An 18,432-nucleotide genomic window follows, 5' to 3' on the forward strand; every position below is an offset into this window, starting at 1 on the left:
TTGGTTACCATGGCTATGCCTCCATAGGATGACAATGCCCCCATCCACGAGGGCACGAGTGGTCACTGAATGGTTTAATGAGCATGACAACAATGTAAACCATATGCCATGGCCGTCTCAGTCACCAGATCTCAACCCAATTGAAAACAATGTTTTCCACCACCATCAACAAAACTCAAATAGATGGAATTTCTCATGGAGTTACGGTGGGCATCCCTCCAATAGAGTTCCAGACAGTTGTAGAATCGATGCCAAGGTGCTCTGAAGCTATTCTGACTGGTGTTGTTGTTTTCTATATTTTGGCAGTATAATAGCAACACTATTTTAAAGATCTTCAAACAAGATTGAAATATAGGCTACTTGGGACCATGATCTTTCAAACGGTAGTCATATTTGTATTTATTTATAATTTCATATTAAAATCAATTCCCTACAGTAGGGTTAGTCATAGATTCAGATGGGCTGTGATGTGATGACTGGTGTTCTGTTAAACTTGGTAGGCTTGGTTCTACAAAGAAAACATATGGCCGTTAAAACCTATTTATAACCTAAATATTATTGTCAATGTCCACTGTGAGGATATCAAAAAAAGGCTACTAAAAACAGCCTATATGCTTCTGGATATCTACAAGATGGGCTTGGAGGAGAACAGTTCAGGATGTACCACTGAGCATGGATTGGGGGTGGAGTGTGGACTGGAGGGAGTGATGGACTGGGGGTGGAGTGTGGACTGGAGGGGGTGGCCCACTTCGATGGGAGGGCGGAGGGTGTGCGGCTGTCCTGCATTGGCAACTCCACACTCCATCCTAAGGGGACTGAAATGTTTACCCCGGCCACATGTGTTCCACGGACACCCCCCTCACACATAAAAACCCTCCCACCCACGACAAATCTCCTCCCAGCGCTATCAAAACGAGTCCGTCCACATTGAAGGGTCTCTCCACCCACCCCGGTCCCAGCCCTCCCCTTGCACGTTCCCAAGCCCACACTGTTCATCCAGGCAGGGAGTGGCCAGCGAAAAAGTTTAGCCCCATCTGTTGCTGAGCGATTTCTAAACCTCCCTCCTTTATTTGCATTATGTTGTAAAGGATGTATGAAACATTGTATGATATCTTTCGTTGTGAATGTGGCCTAGTTTTGTTACCGTTGGGCTCGTCAACAACAATTTATTTAGGTCATGTTTGTCAATGGCGCCTTTTCCGCCAAAAACACTCTAGTCAACGTAGCCGCTAAAAGGTACAACCTACCGTTTGTTGACCCCACCCAAATACCCGCCCATGACCACATCCCCATTGGTCAGCTCTTCCCATTTTAGAATAACTACAACTCTCATTAGGTAGCGGCTGGTGTCACTCATACATGGGGTGCACTTGATTCAAGTTACACGGTGTGGCAATGCAGGCACTTCGGGAGCAAGATACAGTCGTTCCACAGGTTTTTAAAAGCGCAAATGAAGCTTAGGTATTAAATCAAGCTCACACTGCTTAACGTAGAAACCCCCGCGAGGGAGTCTAGTTATGAAAGAAAACAGCATTTTCATTGGCCCACAACAACACAATTCGACATCTGATTGGATAATATTTTTCCTTTTTTCTCCTTCGTAGCAGAACCATCACGTTTGGTTGATGAGCAAAAAGTTGATGTCAACCTGAAAGAAGCCCGAGAAACTCCTCCCGTCTCGAAATTATGAGTGGTAGGTGAACTTTTTTTTCTTCAGAAGTAGCTACAGTAGTTTGTAAAAGTCTATGAAGTGAACTAATAGTAGGTGATTGTTATAGAGCAGATAAAGCTAGGCAAATCTGAAAATACAAGGTCTCAAACTCCTCCGCTATTTAGCCCTAAATTTGATAACCATTTATTGAATCGTAGCTAACGTTAACGAGCTAATGGTTAGCCAGTCACTTAGGATGGAAAGTCGAATGAGGTAGCTAGCTAGCTGGCTAGATTATCTAACAACTAGATAAGGTTGGAAAACATGCATTTGTTAGCCCAATTTTAAACTCCTCGAATATCATGTCATTAGCTAGTCAGTCAGCTAACGTTAGTTAGCTCTTGTGGTTGTGTAATTAAGACCCACTAATCGTTACCATGCTATGCGCTAGCTACTTTCTTTAGCCAGTTAGCAGCTGTTTACGGTTGTTTTGAAAAACTTACATAACTAGTTTGCTAGTTCGTGGTATTAGCAGTGTTTTTATCTAATGAAAGTATCATAGTCGTGTCAGCTGTATTATCTAGCCTGCTTGTTTAACTGGCAACTAATATCAGGTAGTTAGCTACTGTTAGCAGCTAATCCATTTGCAACGTTACATTTACAGACCAACAGGATGAAATGGCCGCGATGGTGGAAAGCGGCGGAGGCTTCCTTCAAAAGCGAAACACAAATACCGGACAAGTATGCTTACCAGTCAAATAACATTACACATTCCCAGATAACGTGCAATCAATGTATTCCTCTGATGTTTGCTAGAGACGTTACCCCTTCCCCCCCCTGACATCTAACGTTAACTAGCTAGAAAAGTAGCAAGCATGAGACATTTTTAGCTAGCTAGCTATGGATAATGCGTAGCTTAACTGTGGTCAGTGGTGGGAATGGGTTTTGATCAGTGTTGTTGATTTCTCACAAGCACATGTCACCGGGGTGGGGATATAGGCAGTCGTAGAGGTGGATGATCCCACACGGGGAGTTCCTGCCAGCCCCATACAACAACTCGCACAGCCCATTTTGGCTGGCGTCGGAGGGGGTGGCTTCGGCTGAGTGAGCTAGTTTATAGGGCAAGATAAAGGTGTGGGTGGGTTGGGGGAGGGGAAGTTTAGCCCGCCGCTGCTCTTTAAAAAAAAAATGTGATCCCACCCATTTGCCACTGGCGCTCTCCCATTTCCTCTCCCTTGGCTTGCCCTCTCACTCCACTCTCGCCCTCTCACTCATGGCTGCTGCAGCACATACGCTGGAATGCTGTGTGTACTGTCACATTCCACACTAGGTGTGATGTTAAAACCATGGCAAATGTGACAAGAATTTTACATTATTATGTAAATTGTTTGTCTTTCACTGTGGTTTCATTTGTTTTAATTGAACCCTTTCAGACTAGATTTGGTTTCTGTTATGAACACTTTGAAAAGCAGATCACAGGGTCACATCAAACAGAACCCCATTGGTAAAGTTTTGTGAGCTATTGTGATGCTGTATCTTATTTATTGATTAGATCCCCATTAGATGTTGCACATGTAGGAGCTACTCTTCCTGTGAACAATTTGTTGAGTTTGTATACTGTACTAGTAGCTTCACAACAAAAATCCAACATATTTTTTTTATTGCAGGACTCCCAGCAGCCATCTCCTTTAGCTCTGTTGGCAGCGACCTGTAGTAGAATCGACACTCCAGGCGAGAGTGACTCTGGCTCTGAACAACAGTTAGACCTAAGCCAAGCCCAGCTGACCCAGACAGCCAATGGGAGCTGGCAGATCATCCCGGTCAGTCTCGGTAGCTCCAGTGGTTCCAACACCATCACCACCGACTCTACTGGCATGGTCATGACCGTGGGCGACTCGGGGAAGAACAGGGGGCAGCAGGTGTTGACGTCGGTCTCCAGTGGGCACCAGGGACAGCAGCAGTATGTGCTGTCCTCAGCTCCTTCTCTACAGGGCCAGCAGGTCCTCACCATGTCTGGGGGCCAGGTTGTGTCCATGCCTAACATCCATTACCAGGTGATCCCTCAGTTCCAGACGGTAGATGGCCAGCATCTACAGTTTGCCCAGGCAGGGGTGCAGCAGGACCCTAATGCAGCTGGGGCCGGACAGTTCCAGCTCGTCTCCTCGCCTAACGGGGGTCAGCAGTTGGTTAGAGCAGGGAGTGGAGGAAATATCCTAACCATGCCCGCCGGGCTCCTACAGCAAGCCATCCCCCTACAGAACCTAGGTCTGGGTAACAGCGTCCTGCAGAATAACCAGGGCCAGTTCCAGTTGGCTAATATGCCTGGGCTCCTAAATGGCAATATCACCCTCCTTCCGGTCAGTGCAGCTAGTGGGTCTGAAGGGGACGGAAGCTCTAACCAGCAGCTGATGCAGCAGGTAGTGTCAACCTCTGGCACGTACTACACTAACTCAACCACCACCACCACTCAGACAGGCACCTCGTATGGAGGCATGACACAGCAGACTCAGAGCACCAATGGCTTCCAGAACTCTGGTGGCGGGATCCCCATCCAGCCAGATAACAGAGATCAGCCGCAGCAGATCCTCATTCAACCCCAGCAGCTCATCCAAGGAGGGACCTCCCTGCAGACAATCTCAGCTGGGGGACAGGTGTTCGCGACCCCAACGCTTACCCAGGATGCCCTGCAGAACCTGCAAATTCAGACCATCCCCAACACCTCTCCCATCCTGCTGAGGACCGTCGGGCTCAACGGACAGGTGAGTTAGAAGTTCTACTCAAGCTTTTCAGAATGTATTTGTTGATTGGTGCTAGCGTCCTAGTTACAGGCTCTGACTAGGTTATTATAAGTTCTCAGGTATAACCCCTGGCCCTATAGCTTACATTTGTCATTTAGCACATTGGTTCTCAACCTTTTTTCCCTTACTGTACCACCAACTGAATGTTGCTCTGTCTGGAGTACCCCTGAAGTACCCCCTCCTGCAGTTTACCAGTAGGCCTATGGTCTCATGAGTCTTATCATAGTACCCCATGTGGATAGACTAGGTACCCCCGGGGGGGGTCATAGTACCCCATGTGGATAGACCAGGTACCCCTGGGGGGGTCATAGTAACCCTGGTTGGGAACCACTGACTTACAGACACTCCCGTCTTACTCCTATGATCCAATGTAACAATGATCTCTGCAGATGATGTATGCTGTTTTAATTTCTGAATAATTGTGATGAAAGAAATGTGAACTCATCTCAGTCCAACAACATGGAAAATATAACTTAAATGTGTCCGTTCCAAATCGATCAATACGGACTTCCTCGATCTGCTAATCAATCCCTCTTCCTCATCCCTCCAGGTGAGCTGGCAGACCCTCCAGCTGCAGAGCCCAGCGGGGACCCAGATCACCCTGGCCCCCATGCAGGGTCTCTCTCAGCTGGGCCCGGCCCAGGGAGGTACCATGCAACTCCCTGGCCTCCACACCATCAACCTCAACACACTGCAGAACTCTGGTTTACAGATGCACCAGCTACAAGGAGTCCCCATCACCATCTCTAACACAGCTGGTAAGTGTTCTGCTGAGGACTGAATTAACTTCTTCTGGCTGCAAGCCCGACGTCGGTACACTTATGACAACAGCCAGCTCAAAGTGCAGGGCGCGAAATTCAAAATATATATTTTTTAAATATTTAACTTTCACACATTAACAAGTCCAATACAGCATATGAAAGGTACACATCTTGTGAATCCAGCCAACATGTCCGATTTTTAAAATGTTTTACAGGGAAGACACAATATGTAAATCTATTAGCTAACCACGTTAGCAAAAGACACCACTTTTTTTACTCCAACAGTTTTTTACTCCATCAGTAGCTATCACAAATTCGACCAAATAAAGATATAAATAGCCACTAACCAAGAAACAACTTCATCAGATGACAGTCTGATAACATATTTATTGTATAGCATATGTTTTGTTTGTATAAATCATAGTTTACATTGCAGCTACAATCAGAAATTGCACCGAAAGCAGCCATAATATTTACAGACACCAACGTCAAATACCTAATTACTCATCATAAAACATTTCTGAAAAATACATAGTGTACAGCAAATGAAAGACAGGCATCTTGTGATTCCAGACAATATTTCCGATTTATTAAGTGTTTTACAGCGAAAACAAAATGTAGCGTTATATTAGCGTAGCCACAATAGCCAGAAACATTTGGGCGCCGACGACCAGTTCACATGCACGACAGATATTAGAAATAGCATCATAAAATGTTTCTTACTTTTGGTGATCTTCCGTCAGAATGTTGGACAAGGTGTCCTTTGTCCAGAACAGTCGTTGTTTGGATCTGGAACGGCAACTTTCCCTCTTCATTTAGCATGCGCACTTGCCAAGTGGCACGGATCTCTCCAACGTCAACAAAGTCAGAGAACGGAACACGGCAAAACTCCCGAAAAAATTTCAATAATCTGATTAAACTATATTGAAAAAACATACTTTACGATGATATGGTCACATGTATCAAATAAAATCAGAGCCGGAGATAGTAGTCGTCCATAACGGCAGCTAAACAGAAGGCAATCCCACTGTCCACCTCGCGCTGCCAAGAGTACCGGAAATGAGGGACACGTCATACAAAGAGCTTGTATTCCAATTCAGAACAAGATAAACACGAAATTTCTTCTCTCACAGCCTCTTGACATCCAGAGGAAGGTCTATGAAGTGCACGTAGACTCTTACGTATCATGCCCATGTATAGGCAGGAAGAAGAACAGAGCCTCGATTTCAGAATTTCCACTTCCTGGTCAGGAAGTTTGTGCCAAATGAGTTCTGTTTGACTCACAGATATAATTCAAACGGTTTTAGAAACTAGAGTGTTTTCTATCCAATAGTAATAATAATATGCATATTGTACGAGCAAGAATTGAGTACGAGGCCGTTTGAAATGAGCACCTTTTATCTGGCTACTCAATACTCCCCCTGCAGCCCAAACAGGTTAACACTTATCCTATTGAATTTGAATTAGTCTTTTACTACAGCCCATGGAAACGCATTGAGTATCACATTCATAAATGGGAAAAAAGGACAGGTAAAAATAAAGGTTTTGAAGTGTCTGCACTATGTCTAGGAGATGTAAGAAAGCTCAGGAAATATTTTATTTTGAGGGGGGGCACAAAATTACCTCCATACTTCTGTTTGAATGGGTCCTTCAGATGAGTCTCGTGACACTTGCGTAGGTCGTAGAGCAAGATGGAGAATACCATCATGTTTGCGAGAGTCTCTTTCCATAGATTGGTCATAATAGTTTTCGATGCCAAACCGTTCAGACGTGAAATGCCGACCTAGATGGATACGGTGGATTGAGACGCAGCCCATATCTTAAACTGACCGATTTTGCTGGAGATTTTTTTTATTTTATATATTACTTAGCTTGACGCACAGGTGGTCACAGTTGTAGACTTACCCATATCTGCACTTTAATTGTTGTAACCAGAAAGGTTTCATTCAGTTGGTTGGTTTTGAATTATTTGATGTCAACAAACAAATGTAACTTGATGCCTGGAATGCAAAGTAGTGTTAAGTAAGCCAACTGGTTTGCCTTGTTCACACTACATGATGCCAGTATCTGCACGGTGTGCGTTCAGAGTAACAGACCATTGGTGTGCATTGACTAAGCATTTCCTTTACTCCTCTGTGGGTCAGTGACAATCAGCTAGTAAGAGGCCTGTCTGGTCCGGCAGTCGGCTAGTAAGAGGCCTGTCTGGTCCGGCAGTCGGCTAGTAAGAGGCCTGTCTGGTCCGGCAGTCGGCTAGTAAGAGGCCTGTCTGGTCCGGCAGTCGGCTAGTAAGAGGCCTGTCTGGTCCGGCAGTCGGCTAGTAAGAGGCCTGTCTGGTCCGGCAGTCGGTTGGAGTAGCGGAGGGGGTGTAACCACCCCACCCACCCTGTCGGTGTCTTATCAAGGCCCCCACAGACACACACATTAGGTGGGTGTGTCCAAGTTTGCCCTGTTCCTACCAGCATTTACATTTTATGGCTTGGCTCTAGTTTTTCCTCTGTCCTGAAATTAGACTGGGATTGGGATTTCCCAATGTCTCAACCTGACCATACTGGTTGGACTTGTAATTTATTTTAGGTAGGATAATAAGATGTTTAAACTGGTTTAGTCTCCACAGTACAATGACAGAATATTAATCACCTGCTATTGTATTTGGTCTGTTGACTGTCACAAGGTTCTCTTTATGCTAAGCAGTTCTCTTTATGCTAAGCAGTTCTCTTTATGCTAAGCAGTTCTCTTTATGCTAAGCAGTTCTCTTTATGCTAAGCAGTTCTCTTTATGCTAAGCAGTTCTCTTTATGCTAAGCAGTTCTCTTTATGCTAAGCAGTTCTCTTTATGCTAAGCAGTTCTCTTTATGCTAAGCAGTTCTCTTTATGCTAAGCAGTTCTCTTTATGCTAAGCAGTTCTCTTTATGCTAAGCAGTTCTCTGCACCCGCTAGAACATCTGCTAAATGTGGACCAATAAACTTTGATTTTCCTGGGTGATTTTGTATCTGTAATGCCCATTGGTTCTAGATACACACCTAAACCAATTGATTTGTCACAGTAAGCTTTCATGAACGGGAAGGCCAATGATGTTTGTAAACACTGAATATACTGTATGTCTATTGTAGGCTGAAGTTCCTGTTTATTCCTCTACAGGAGACCAGGGTTTGCAGACAGGGGGGGACAGTCTGGATGACGGCACGGTCATGGAGGAGGGAGACACATCCCCTCAGCCTCAGAACCGCCGGACACGCAGGGAAGCTTGCACCTGTCCCTTCTGTAAAGACGGAGAGGCACGGTACGTAACATCTGAGCCTGTCAACACTGCTGCACTATCGGGAAACGTCAAGAGCTGGGTCAAATGTTGCTTTTATTACCTGGAAGCCTTTCTGTTGATTTTATGATGATGTAGCCAGGAACCAGGTTATATGGTTAGAACCAGGTTTCAGGAAGAACCACTGACCCTATTGCTTATGACTCATTTGCAGATACTTCTGTCTTTCTCCTATTGGTCCCAATGTAACAATAACCTCTGTGCAGATTTTAATTTAGGAATAATCCTGATGTATAAAAAATGCTGATGCCAGAGAGGGGGGAAAATGTTTAAATAATAACAATACAAGCTAATCGGAGACCGGTTGGGAAGTATATTTGAGCGACATGATGTATGCGAAGACTGGGGCAATGTTTCTGAAACTGCACAAAATGTTGGTGGCACACATCAAATAGCCTAACAGCATAATGACTGTTAATTCCCCCTTTGTCTGTTCAGAGATCCCAATAAGAAGAAGCAGCATATCTGTCACATGCCAGGTTGTGGGAAGGTGTACGGTAAGACATCTCACCTGAGAGCTCACCTTCGCTGGCACACTGGAGAACGACCCTTCGTCTGCGGCTGGTCCTTCTGTGGGAAGAAATTCACTCGCTCAGACGAACTGCAACGCCACAAGAGGACACACACAGGTGAGACGGCCAAGCCGATTTTAAAATACATCTTTATTGATCCGTTATACTGAGACGATAGATGGGTTGGTTGTTTAGCAGCAAACCCGACACACGTAACTATGGAGAAAAACAGACGGGGTTGGCTTAGATTGTTAAAAACATGTCAACTATATGTTTCATCTCCAATGTTTATTGAAAACATAAATCAAGTTGCACAATGAGCACCTTTCTCTATGTCGTTACAGTTGTTGGCTAGCTATGTTGGCTAGCTATGTTGGCTAGCTAATTTGATCTATATTAGCTGTGACATCCACCAGAACACCTCAAAACAAGGTATCAAGAACAAGGTCAAACTAGCTGAAACCAGTCACTTAGGATTCTCCACATGGCAGTTTCTTGTCATTTGTCGCTCGCTATCTGACCATCCAGAATCATAACGCACGGCCTTCTGCCCCATTTGAAGAGCATCATTTTGGTGACGTTGTCAGCTACCCAGCCTCACCACACAGAGCTGGAGGTAGTGTTGTGACTGTCACCGTACCCAGCCTCACCACACAGAGCTGGAGGTAGTGTTGTGACTGTCACCGTACCCAGCCTCACCACACAGAGCTGGAGGTAGTGTTGTGACTGTCACCGTACCCAGCCTCACCACACAGAGCTGGAGGTAGTGTTGTGACTGTCACCGTACCCAGCCTCACCACACAGAGCTGGAGGTAGTGTTGTGACTGTCACCGTACCCAGCCTCACCACACAGAGCTGGAGGTAGTGTTGTGACTGTCACCGTACCCAGCCTCACCACACAGAGCTGGAGGTAGTGTTGTGACTGTCACCGTACCCAGCCTCACCACACAGAGCTGGAGGTAGTGTTGTGACTGTCACCGTACCCAGCCTCACCACACAGAGCTGGAGGTAGTGTTGTGACTGTCACCGTACCCAGCCTCACCACACAGAGCTGGAGGTAGTGTTGTGACTGTCACTGTACCCAGCCTCACCACACAAGACTGGTTTGGATATATCCCTGACCAATATGGCTTCCATTTTCACCCCATTCTGAGACTTTGAGTTTGACACAGCCCTTCTAGTTAGTAGTTTGACACGGCACCTCTAGTTAGTAGTTTGACGCGGCCCCTCTAGTTAGTAGTTTGACGCGGCCCCTCCTAGTTAGTAGTTTGACGCGGCCCCTCCTAGTTAGTAGTTTGACGCGGCCCCTCCTAGTTAGTAGTTTGGCGCGGCCCCTCCTAGTTAGTAGTTTGGCGCGGCCCCTCCTAGTTAGTAGTTTGACGCGGCCCCTCCTAGTTAGTAGTTTGACGCGGCCCCTCCTAGTTAGTGGTTTGACGCGGCCCCTCCTAGTTAGTGGTTTGACGCGGCCCCTCCTAGTTAGTGGTTTGACGCGGCCCCTCCTAGTTAGTGGTTTGACGCGGCCCCTCCTAGTTAGTGGTTTGACGCGGCCCCTCCTAGTTAGTGGTTTGACGCGGCCCCTCCTAGTTAGTGGTTTGACGCGGCCCCTCCTAGTTAGTGGTTTGACGCGGCCCCTCCTAGTTAGTGGTTTGACGCGGCCCCTCCTAGTTAGTGGTTTGACGCGGCCCCTCCTAGTTAGTGGTTTGACGCGGCCCCTCCTAGTTAGTGGTTTGACGCGGCCCCTCCTAGTTAGTGGTTTGACACTGCTATATGTCACTTTTGTGCGACCTGACCAATTTCACATAGAATTGCGAGTTATAGATCTGTCTACAATTGTGATAATATAGACAGATCTATAATTGCGATTTGTAGATCTGCGCTATTTCTATGCTTCCTGTTTTTGTATCTTTTTACTTTCGGTTTGTACACCAGCTTCAAACAGCTGCAAAAATATATTTTTAGTTATGGAAAATATATTTCACAGAGGTTTAGATGATAGAATGATTCTCTTACGCTGTTCTTGCTTGTTTTATCACACAAACTGAAATCAGGCGAACTATTAGAATTTTAGTAAACAGTAAATAATGGAGCGATATCTGCATAGTGCTTCTCTATGGTTGTTGCCTGTCACTGCTGACTAGGACAATGAGTTTTCCCTGACCTTGTGTTGACTGGACGAGGAACAACTCTGGGCCCTAGTTACAGCCTCTGACTAGGTTTATTATATGGTGATAACCAGGTCTCAGGAATAACCTTTGGCCGTATTGCGTAATGATCTACATTTGCAGACACTTCAGTCTTTCTCCTATTGGTCCCAACGTAACAATGACCTCTGTGCAGATGAGGTATATTTCTGAATAATCATTATGAAAGAAACCACTGATGCCAGAGAGATAAAATATGAAGTGAAAAAAAGAGAAGACAAATAAGGAGACATTTGTTCTGTTTTGAAGGAGACACTCTCCAGGTTACAAGATAATCACTACTAACCTGTAACCTCTTCATGCCGTCTAGGTGAGAAGAAGTTCACGTGTACGGAGTGTCCAAAGCGCTTCATGCGCAGCGACCACCTCTCCAAACACCTCAAGACCCACCTCAACAAGAAAGGAACCACCGGTGGCGCTGTGACCTCCGATAACTCCGCCCCTCAGTCGGGTGGAGGCGGAGCCACAGATGGCGGGGCCGGGGTCAATGACCAGCACGCCCTCATCGCCATGGAGACACTGTCACCCGAGGGCATCGCACGATTGGCCAGCAGCGGCATCAACGTGATGCAGGTGGCTGACCTGCACTCCATCAACAGTAACGGATATTGATTACTGATTGGTTGATTGGATGTGGGGGTCAGGACAGTAGTGGAGCAGCGGACATTGATCTATAAGGGCTATATGAGTCTAGATTATATACAGTAAAACTAAGGGCTAATAATAGGAAGGGAGGGGAGAGCTCTGTTTAGATATTTTTGAGAGCTGAGACAGGATCCAGGAAGTCCCTGTCCCTTTAGATACACTGCTATGGCGTATTTCCATGACCTTACCCATTTCATTGGCTATGAGTCGGGTGGAGAGGAGTCTAGATGTTAGTTACCTAGATCTGATCGATAATGGAAGGGAATGAATGGTACTACTACAGTGGTTATCATAGGTCGTCCTAACTTTAGTAACACATTCACAAAGGCTCCTTCTCTGGAACACAATACAAAATCCATCACTTCCGATCTCTATTTGTACAGAATGCAGAAACACACTACTGCTACTCAGTCCAGTGCTCTGCTCACCTCCCTCCCCATGGCTAGGAGCCACCCCACTCTCAGGTCTCGTCTTCTTGTCCAACCCCACCTCTGTCTGGGTATAGTACAGTATACACCAGGGATAACTTCAGTACTCCACTGTACTAGCTGGTTGAGTGGGTTGGGCCTCGCCTGGTCTCTCACACCTTCTGTTGTCTAGCCCAGTATCACTGTTGGTTCTTTCTCATTGGAGGCCAGTGTGGATGGGGGAGGGGCTTATCATTATTTGGTCACTAGTGACTTCTGGGCCCTGTTCAGGAGGATGTAACGTTACACAACATTCAGATGGTAACATATGATGTGGGATAGAATAGTGAATCAGCTCTGTTCTTTCTATTTGTATCTGCAGCGTTTGGCACGTTTCATGTCCCTGAATACAGCCCAGACCCAGGAGCATTAATCAGCAGGGGATGGAGGACACACTCTGGCACCCGATCACCTACATAGGGTCCTGGTCAAAAGTAGTGCACTAAATAGGGAAATGGGTGCCATTTTTGGACACAAATCTAAAATCGTCATGAAATATCTCCTTGTTTTTTGCCTTTTTATATGATTATTATATAGGTACACATTCAAGCCATCATGCTTTGATACATTTATCATAGCAAAAAAAGAAAAGAATTTGGGATAAGTCTTTTTGTATGTACATATGTTTTTTTCCTTTTTTTCTTGTGTAAAGCTACGGAAATTCTTAGCATAGGAAGGATCAACTGAACTTTATATGGTTGCAAGAGATTGCCTTTCTGTTGTGAGTCTCTCATACACAATCAATCTTAAACTTCTATTATTATAAACTTTTATATAAATGTAGATTTTGTTTAAAATATTTCAGAAGTGTTCTGTCTATAGAATGAACTATGTATGTATTCAATACGGTCCAGTCCCAGTACATATTATTTACTTCTCTGGTAATATTTGTCAATTTGCGTCACTCAAGTACTTTCTCTGATGCATTTGGATATCAAATTCTTCTTTGACTATTTTAACCATTTAAAGTCTTATTTCCAAATAATGCAAAAAATAAATCTCAGCTAAAACCAAAAATCCATATTCTGTTTAAGAGAACTGGAATGGAATGTTTCAGCCTCAGTTCTAGACAGTGTCAATATAACCGGACTCTGGTCGTATTACAGCTTGGGTTTCTGTATTAGGGTTGCAAAATACCAGTAACATTCCCAGGTTTTAAAGAAATCTTGGTTGGGATTTCCTGTTTACGCAATCCCTTTTCCAGGAATTTAACTTTTCCGGCATTTTCCAACCCTACTTCCGTAACAGCACTGGCCTGCATGTTTTGGAAGAAAGATGTACGATTTATTTCATAAGAACAGCATCATAGGTTGTCTCAAACAGAAAGCCCGGGTCTAACAAACTTGATCAAACGTTACGATGGACCTCGTCACTATTTAATCCAGTCAGTCACAGATGTTCTATTGCAGAAGACTGACTAGCTGTGGTTCTAAATGCATCTCAAATGGCACCCTATTCCCTATGTAGTACTATGGGCCCTGGTCAATAGTAGTGCACTAAAGAGAATAGGGTGCCATTGTGGATACACTTGAAGGGTGTTAAGTACTTGATGTCCACTTCGAGCTTGATCAACTACAAGTTGTAGGAAATGTATTGTTTCAGTATTTGATTTATACTCCTATCCTTCCTTGCAATTTAGTTTATTTTCAGACAAGTGCCCTTAACATGTTTTTATTTCATTAAAAAAGGTTTTTTTTTTTTTTTTTGAATGTTATTACTACAAATGCCAACAGCTGGATTAAAAATTATGAATACAAAATGTGTGATCTGTTCTTTTTAGATTTATGATCCTATTAACGGAGTTGGTCGAGCATGGCACTTGCAACGCCAGGATTGTAGGTTTGATGCCCGCTGGGGCCAACCATGCACACGTGACTAAATCGCTTTGGATAAGCGTCTGCTAAATGGCATATTCTTTAAATCTGACGTTGTATCCAATTTTTGTCTGCCCCTTTGGCATCTCAGGAGAGTTGACTGGTGTTGTGTCAAGTCCTCAGTAAAGTGAATGACTAACATTCAAATATATTCTGTTTTTTAATGTGACCTTAAAATAAATCTGGTTTTATTGACTAAACTCAGACACTGTCAAAAGTATTTTATAAAAAAAAAAAAAATCGGATTAAAATCAATAAACAGAAAAAACAAAAACAGCAGTAGAAACAATGTTAGACCCTATAGAACATAAACCTCATCTGGATAGGTGCCAGTCAAACGGCCTTATTCCCAGACCAGTGATTCACAACTGCTCCCTCTGGTGGTCAGACAAGGACATTGAAGACCCTCCCATTCATAGATCCTCAGTCCTCCCCATTTTTCAGTTTACTGCGTAGACTAGAAAAAAAAGTCATTGTCAAGTATAAATATTCATAATTGCAATACGAGGGAGGAAACCCTTGCTATTCAGAACTACAAGTGGCTGTGCCCTAAAGCAGAGGATACGAGGTTGAATTTCAGGGGCCATATGTATTAAACTGATCCTATATCAGCACTCCTACTCAGAGGCTAGATGCATATGGCCCCTGGACTGACCCGAGGTAAGAGTGGACAACAGAAGCCGTGGTATTTTTTAAAAACAAATTCTTATTTACAATGACAGCCTAACCCGGACGACGCTGGACCAATTTTGCGCCGCCCTATGGGACTTCCGATCATGGCCGGTTGTGATACAGCCCGGGATCAAACCCATGTCTGTGGTGACGCCTCATGCAGTGCCTTAGACTGCTGCACCACTCAGGATCCTGAGCCAGAGAGAGTAAGGGTTCGGGGTAGCGCTGACCTGCTGAGGTAAGAGTGGACATCAGAGAAGCCATGGTACTGAGCCAGAGGGAATAGGATTCCAGTTGGGCAGCGTCCGTCTCTGGCACGGCAGAAACTGCAGTTACATATGCCTCGACACGGTGGACACCGCCAGTCCTGCAGCAGGGGACAACAAAACAAATACAAATTTGAACTTCAAGACTTTCATAATCTCCTAGAGTGTCTGAATAACTCACATACCCAATGCACCTGCAGCTAGGCTTTAAAAGTCCTGTTAATTAATTCACATGCTACCATGTGGATAGTTAATGTGGCCATGAACACAGTGTGCTGTAAGCTACTACCTACTGATAAGGGAACTACTTTCTAGGAGTTAGGGAGACGACAGACTTTAAAAATATTGATGAATCATGTTTTTTCCACAACAGCTGAACCAAGCCAGGCCACACCAAGCTTAGCTGTGCAAGCCTGGTTATGGAACTGTGAGAAAATTAAAATCAGAGCCAGCACAGTAAGATTTTGGTTGACATGAAAAGGGTATAAAAGACAAGTGATGGGGTTCCTACCGGGTCGAGCAGGGCTTTCCTGACGTCCTCTCCGTATCGGTTCCTCAGACACGGGCCACAGAACTGTCCAACTATACCACGACACTCCTCACTACGGCAACACGTTTTGGTGTCGGTAGTCTTTTGGCGACACTGGTGACACGTTGAGCCCTGAGAATCAGACAGACGTCAAATCAACAAGAAATCTCAAAAATACATTTTTGATACAAATTGGTCAACAAAATTGTATTGTATCGTGCACAAGACAATACCCCTTCGACTTTGGTGATACCTAACTTACTGTGGCTCTGTTGTACACCTTCTCTGTCGTGTGGTCTGCCACCAGCAGTAGCACGTCCTCAGTGATCTCCTCCACAGGTCTTATGTTGTGAGGTTTGGCCTGTTTGGGACGCGGAGCACCCTTCCTCCTCGGATCACCACGTACCTGGAAAAGAAGACGGACCGCTCGTTGATAAATCTATTACCAGAATAAATCTCTATACATCACAAGCTACATTTCATTCTATCTGAATCTACTGGGGCCACACAAAGCTGAACTTAACCCCTAAAAATACTGAGCTAGCTTGGTTACGGCATCCACCATTGGTGCAGCACAGTTTGGGTCGGTATGATCGTGTCAAAAGGGTATTTGTTAACCTCCAATAGTTCCTCCTCCAGACTGAGCTCCAGCTCCCTCTCCTCCTGGTGTGCCTCCAAGCTCTCAGCTCCGCCCATGGAGCGGGTCAGTCTCCGGGAGGATCTCTTAGGGTTCGTCCTGGACTTCTCTACTGCTTCCTTGGAGCGGGGCGCTCGCTGCAGGGGAAATAGGAAGAGATCAAGGGGCAATGAAGCTGCACTAGCCAATAGAAAAGTTGAAGAAAGCTGCACTGGCCAATAGAAAAGTTGAAGAAAGCTGCACTGGCCAATAGAAAAGTTGAAGAAAGCTGCACTGGCCAATAGAAAAGGTGTTGAAAGTTGAACAGCATCTATCCCACCCAATCTCCCTCACTCCACTGCATCCTCTCTAGGGACTTGAATACATTGAACATGCCCATCCATGGTGAGTAAGAAAACATGCAATCAACTCACAGAGCCTTTCTCCTTTTTAAGATTGCCTTCTTTGTGACTCTTCAGCAGGGCAGCTCCTGGCATCTTATGCAGGTCTGCTATCAACTGAGCCAACTGCAGGAGACAGAGTTAAAACAAGGATTACACAGCATTAGTTGTACAGATAAGCGTGACATTGTTTGATTGTCATCTCAGGAGTGTGTGTTCATTTTACCAAAAGGCACGTTTACCATAGCTTTGTTAGCCTTGACGTTCTGGGCTCTCTTGGCCAGAAAAGAGCCAGACTGTGCTAGATCATCAGAATCAGAATCTGACTGTTGTTTAACAGGCTGTGTTGCGTCGGTCACGGGCTTCTCTTCAACTTCAAATCTGACTGTTCCCTTCTTCTCAGCCTTCATCTTCCTCTCCTCTTCACTGGAGTGAGGAATTGGTGTGGCTAGCTTACGGGGGCGCAGTACCACCCGTAATGTGAAGCGATAGGGTACAGGCTGTTTTATGGGGCTGCCTTTGAGATCCACTGGATTGCCACTGTCTGAACTCTGGTGGAAACGGGTAGACAGATGAAGTAAGAAATAACAGTTGATAACCAGAACTACCTGAATATTATCACGTTTTTGACAAACCATATAGATCTACATATGGAACCACTGAATGAGAACGAGGTCCATACAAATCTGATTCCCTCTAAACAGTACATTTTGAAATTAGGCCTATTATTAAAGTAAATTGCTGTGGGTAAATCAGGATTTTACAATGACCCGATTAAATAGCATAAACTCATTGACTGGATAATTTGTAAATAGATGCAAATAAATGTACAAAATTACACTGATATCAAACCTTGTTATCACATAGATCACTTTCACCGTCAGAAAACCCATAGAACGTCCTGTCATTTTCCGAATCCTCTGTGAAAATCTCAGCGAGTTTATTAGAGAGCAAAGATATTCCCAAAACACCAGTCTAGAAGAAGAGGGGGAAAAAACAATTTAAAAGAACGACTAGTTCAGTTAAACATTGTAACAGTGTAACTAGAATCAATTTAGAGCTAAAGAAGACGAAACAAAGTTACATTGTCCATTTTGTCGATTGCGTTGATTTCTTGTCAAAGGCGGCACTGGGAATCTTAGCTGTGTAGCCTATTGATCAGCCTAGCAAGGTAGCCTATCCAATTATTCAAATTTATCCAGTCAGGTTCGTGTTTATTAGGCACCAAACGGAAGAAAACGTACTGAAACAGAGAGGAACTACCTAGCGTCCAATAAAAAAATACGTTCATGTTTGTTTTCCGCTGCAAAATGTTTCCCATTGCTTGCTTTAATGAACATGACCCAATATTCATTCCACGTGTTAAAATCACTGGGAACTCGGATATCTCCGACGTCCGAGCGTTCCGAACAACTGGGAACTCGGGAGAAAAAAAACGAGCTCCGAGACCGTATTTAGTTTATGTCAGGGACCATAAACTACATATTGTCCCTTTAACATATCATATTGATGATGATTTGGAATGGGACAATTTTACTCTAACCTACTTGTTTTCAACAGTGCAGTCAAAAATATATGTATAACTAACCCAAGATAGTTAATCTGTGTCGTTTACAGTGGGAGAAAATGAAGCATGGTGGGCAGAACAAGCAAGGAAGAGGGCAGTGCCAAGCACGAGCTAGCGAGATCCTATTGGCACGTTGTAACATGCATTTGCATATTT

At 44.6% G+C, this 18,432-nt stretch overlaps 2 protein-coding genes across 3 annotated transcripts; one reads left to right on the forward strand and one right to left on the reverse strand.

Annotated features, from left to right (window-relative positions):
• The first annotated feature begins 1,589 nt into the window (after window positions 1–1,589).
• Window positions 1,590–14,423, forward strand: sp1 (sp1 transcription factor). Of its 2 annotated transcripts, XM_039006433.1 has the most exons (8): window positions 1,590–1,693; window positions 2,316–2,392; window positions 3,319–4,410; window positions 5,000–5,207; window positions 8,349–8,490; window positions 8,965–9,155; window positions 11,550–11,812; window positions 12,674–14,423. In XM_039006433.1, the coding sequence occupies exons 1-8, from the start codon at window positions 1,687–1,689 to the stop codon at window positions 12,722–12,724; spliced, it is 2,031 nt and encodes a 676-aa protein (XP_038862361.1). In that variant the 5' UTR covers window positions 1,590–1,686; the 3' UTR covers window positions 12,725–14,423. The 2 variants fall into 2 exon arrangements, with proteins under 2 accessions (XP_038862361.1, XP_038862368.1); XM_039006440.1 differs by lacking the exon at window positions 2,316–2,392 and having other exon boundaries at window positions 1,625–1,693.
• A 658-nt stretch (window positions 14,424–15,081) lies between these two features.
• Window positions 15,082–17,802, reverse strand: LOC120020121 (cell division cycle-associated protein 7-like). Its single transcript, XM_038963582.1, has 7 exons — window positions 17,794–17,802; window positions 16,952–17,260; window positions 16,743–16,835; window positions 16,311–16,466; window positions 15,955–16,098; window positions 15,675–15,824; window positions 15,082–15,264 (listed from the first exon to the last, which is right to left on the reverse strand). Exons 1-7 carry the CDS (start codon window positions 17,800–17,802, stop codon window positions 15,082–15,084), a joined length of 1,044 nt encoding a protein of 347 aa, XP_038819510.1.
• Window positions 17,803–18,432: the final 630 nt, after the last annotated feature.

This window comes from Salvelinus namaycush, chromosome 2 (assembly GCF_016432855.1).
Source record: "Salvelinus namaycush isolate Seneca chromosome 2, SaNama_1.0, whole genome shotgun sequence".
Classification (NCBI taxonomy): domain Eukaryota; kingdom Metazoa; phylum Chordata; class Actinopteri; order Salmoniformes; family Salmonidae; genus Salvelinus; species Salvelinus namaycush.

Bases quoted from the DNA above. Each gene is read 5' to 3' on its own strand.
- sp1 (XM_039006433.1), top strand. The intron at 2,393-3,318 runs GTATGCTTACCA...TTTTTATTGCAG, and splicing joins GAAACACAAATACCGGACAA to GACTCCCAGCAGCCATCTCC. The intron at 11,813-12,673 runs GTGGCTGACCTG...TTGTATCTGCAG, and splicing joins GCGGCATCAACGTGATGCAG to CGTTTGGCACGTTTCATGTC.
- LOC120020121 (XM_038963582.1), bottom strand. The intron at 16,467-16,742 runs GTGAGTTGATTG...TTTCCCCTGCAG, and splicing joins TTAAAAAGGAGAAAGGCTCT to CGAGCGCCCCGCTCCAAGGA. The intron at 15,825-15,954 runs GTAAGTTAGGTA...TCTGATTCTCAG, and splicing joins AGGTGTACAACAGAGCCACA to GGCTCAACGTGTCACCAGTG.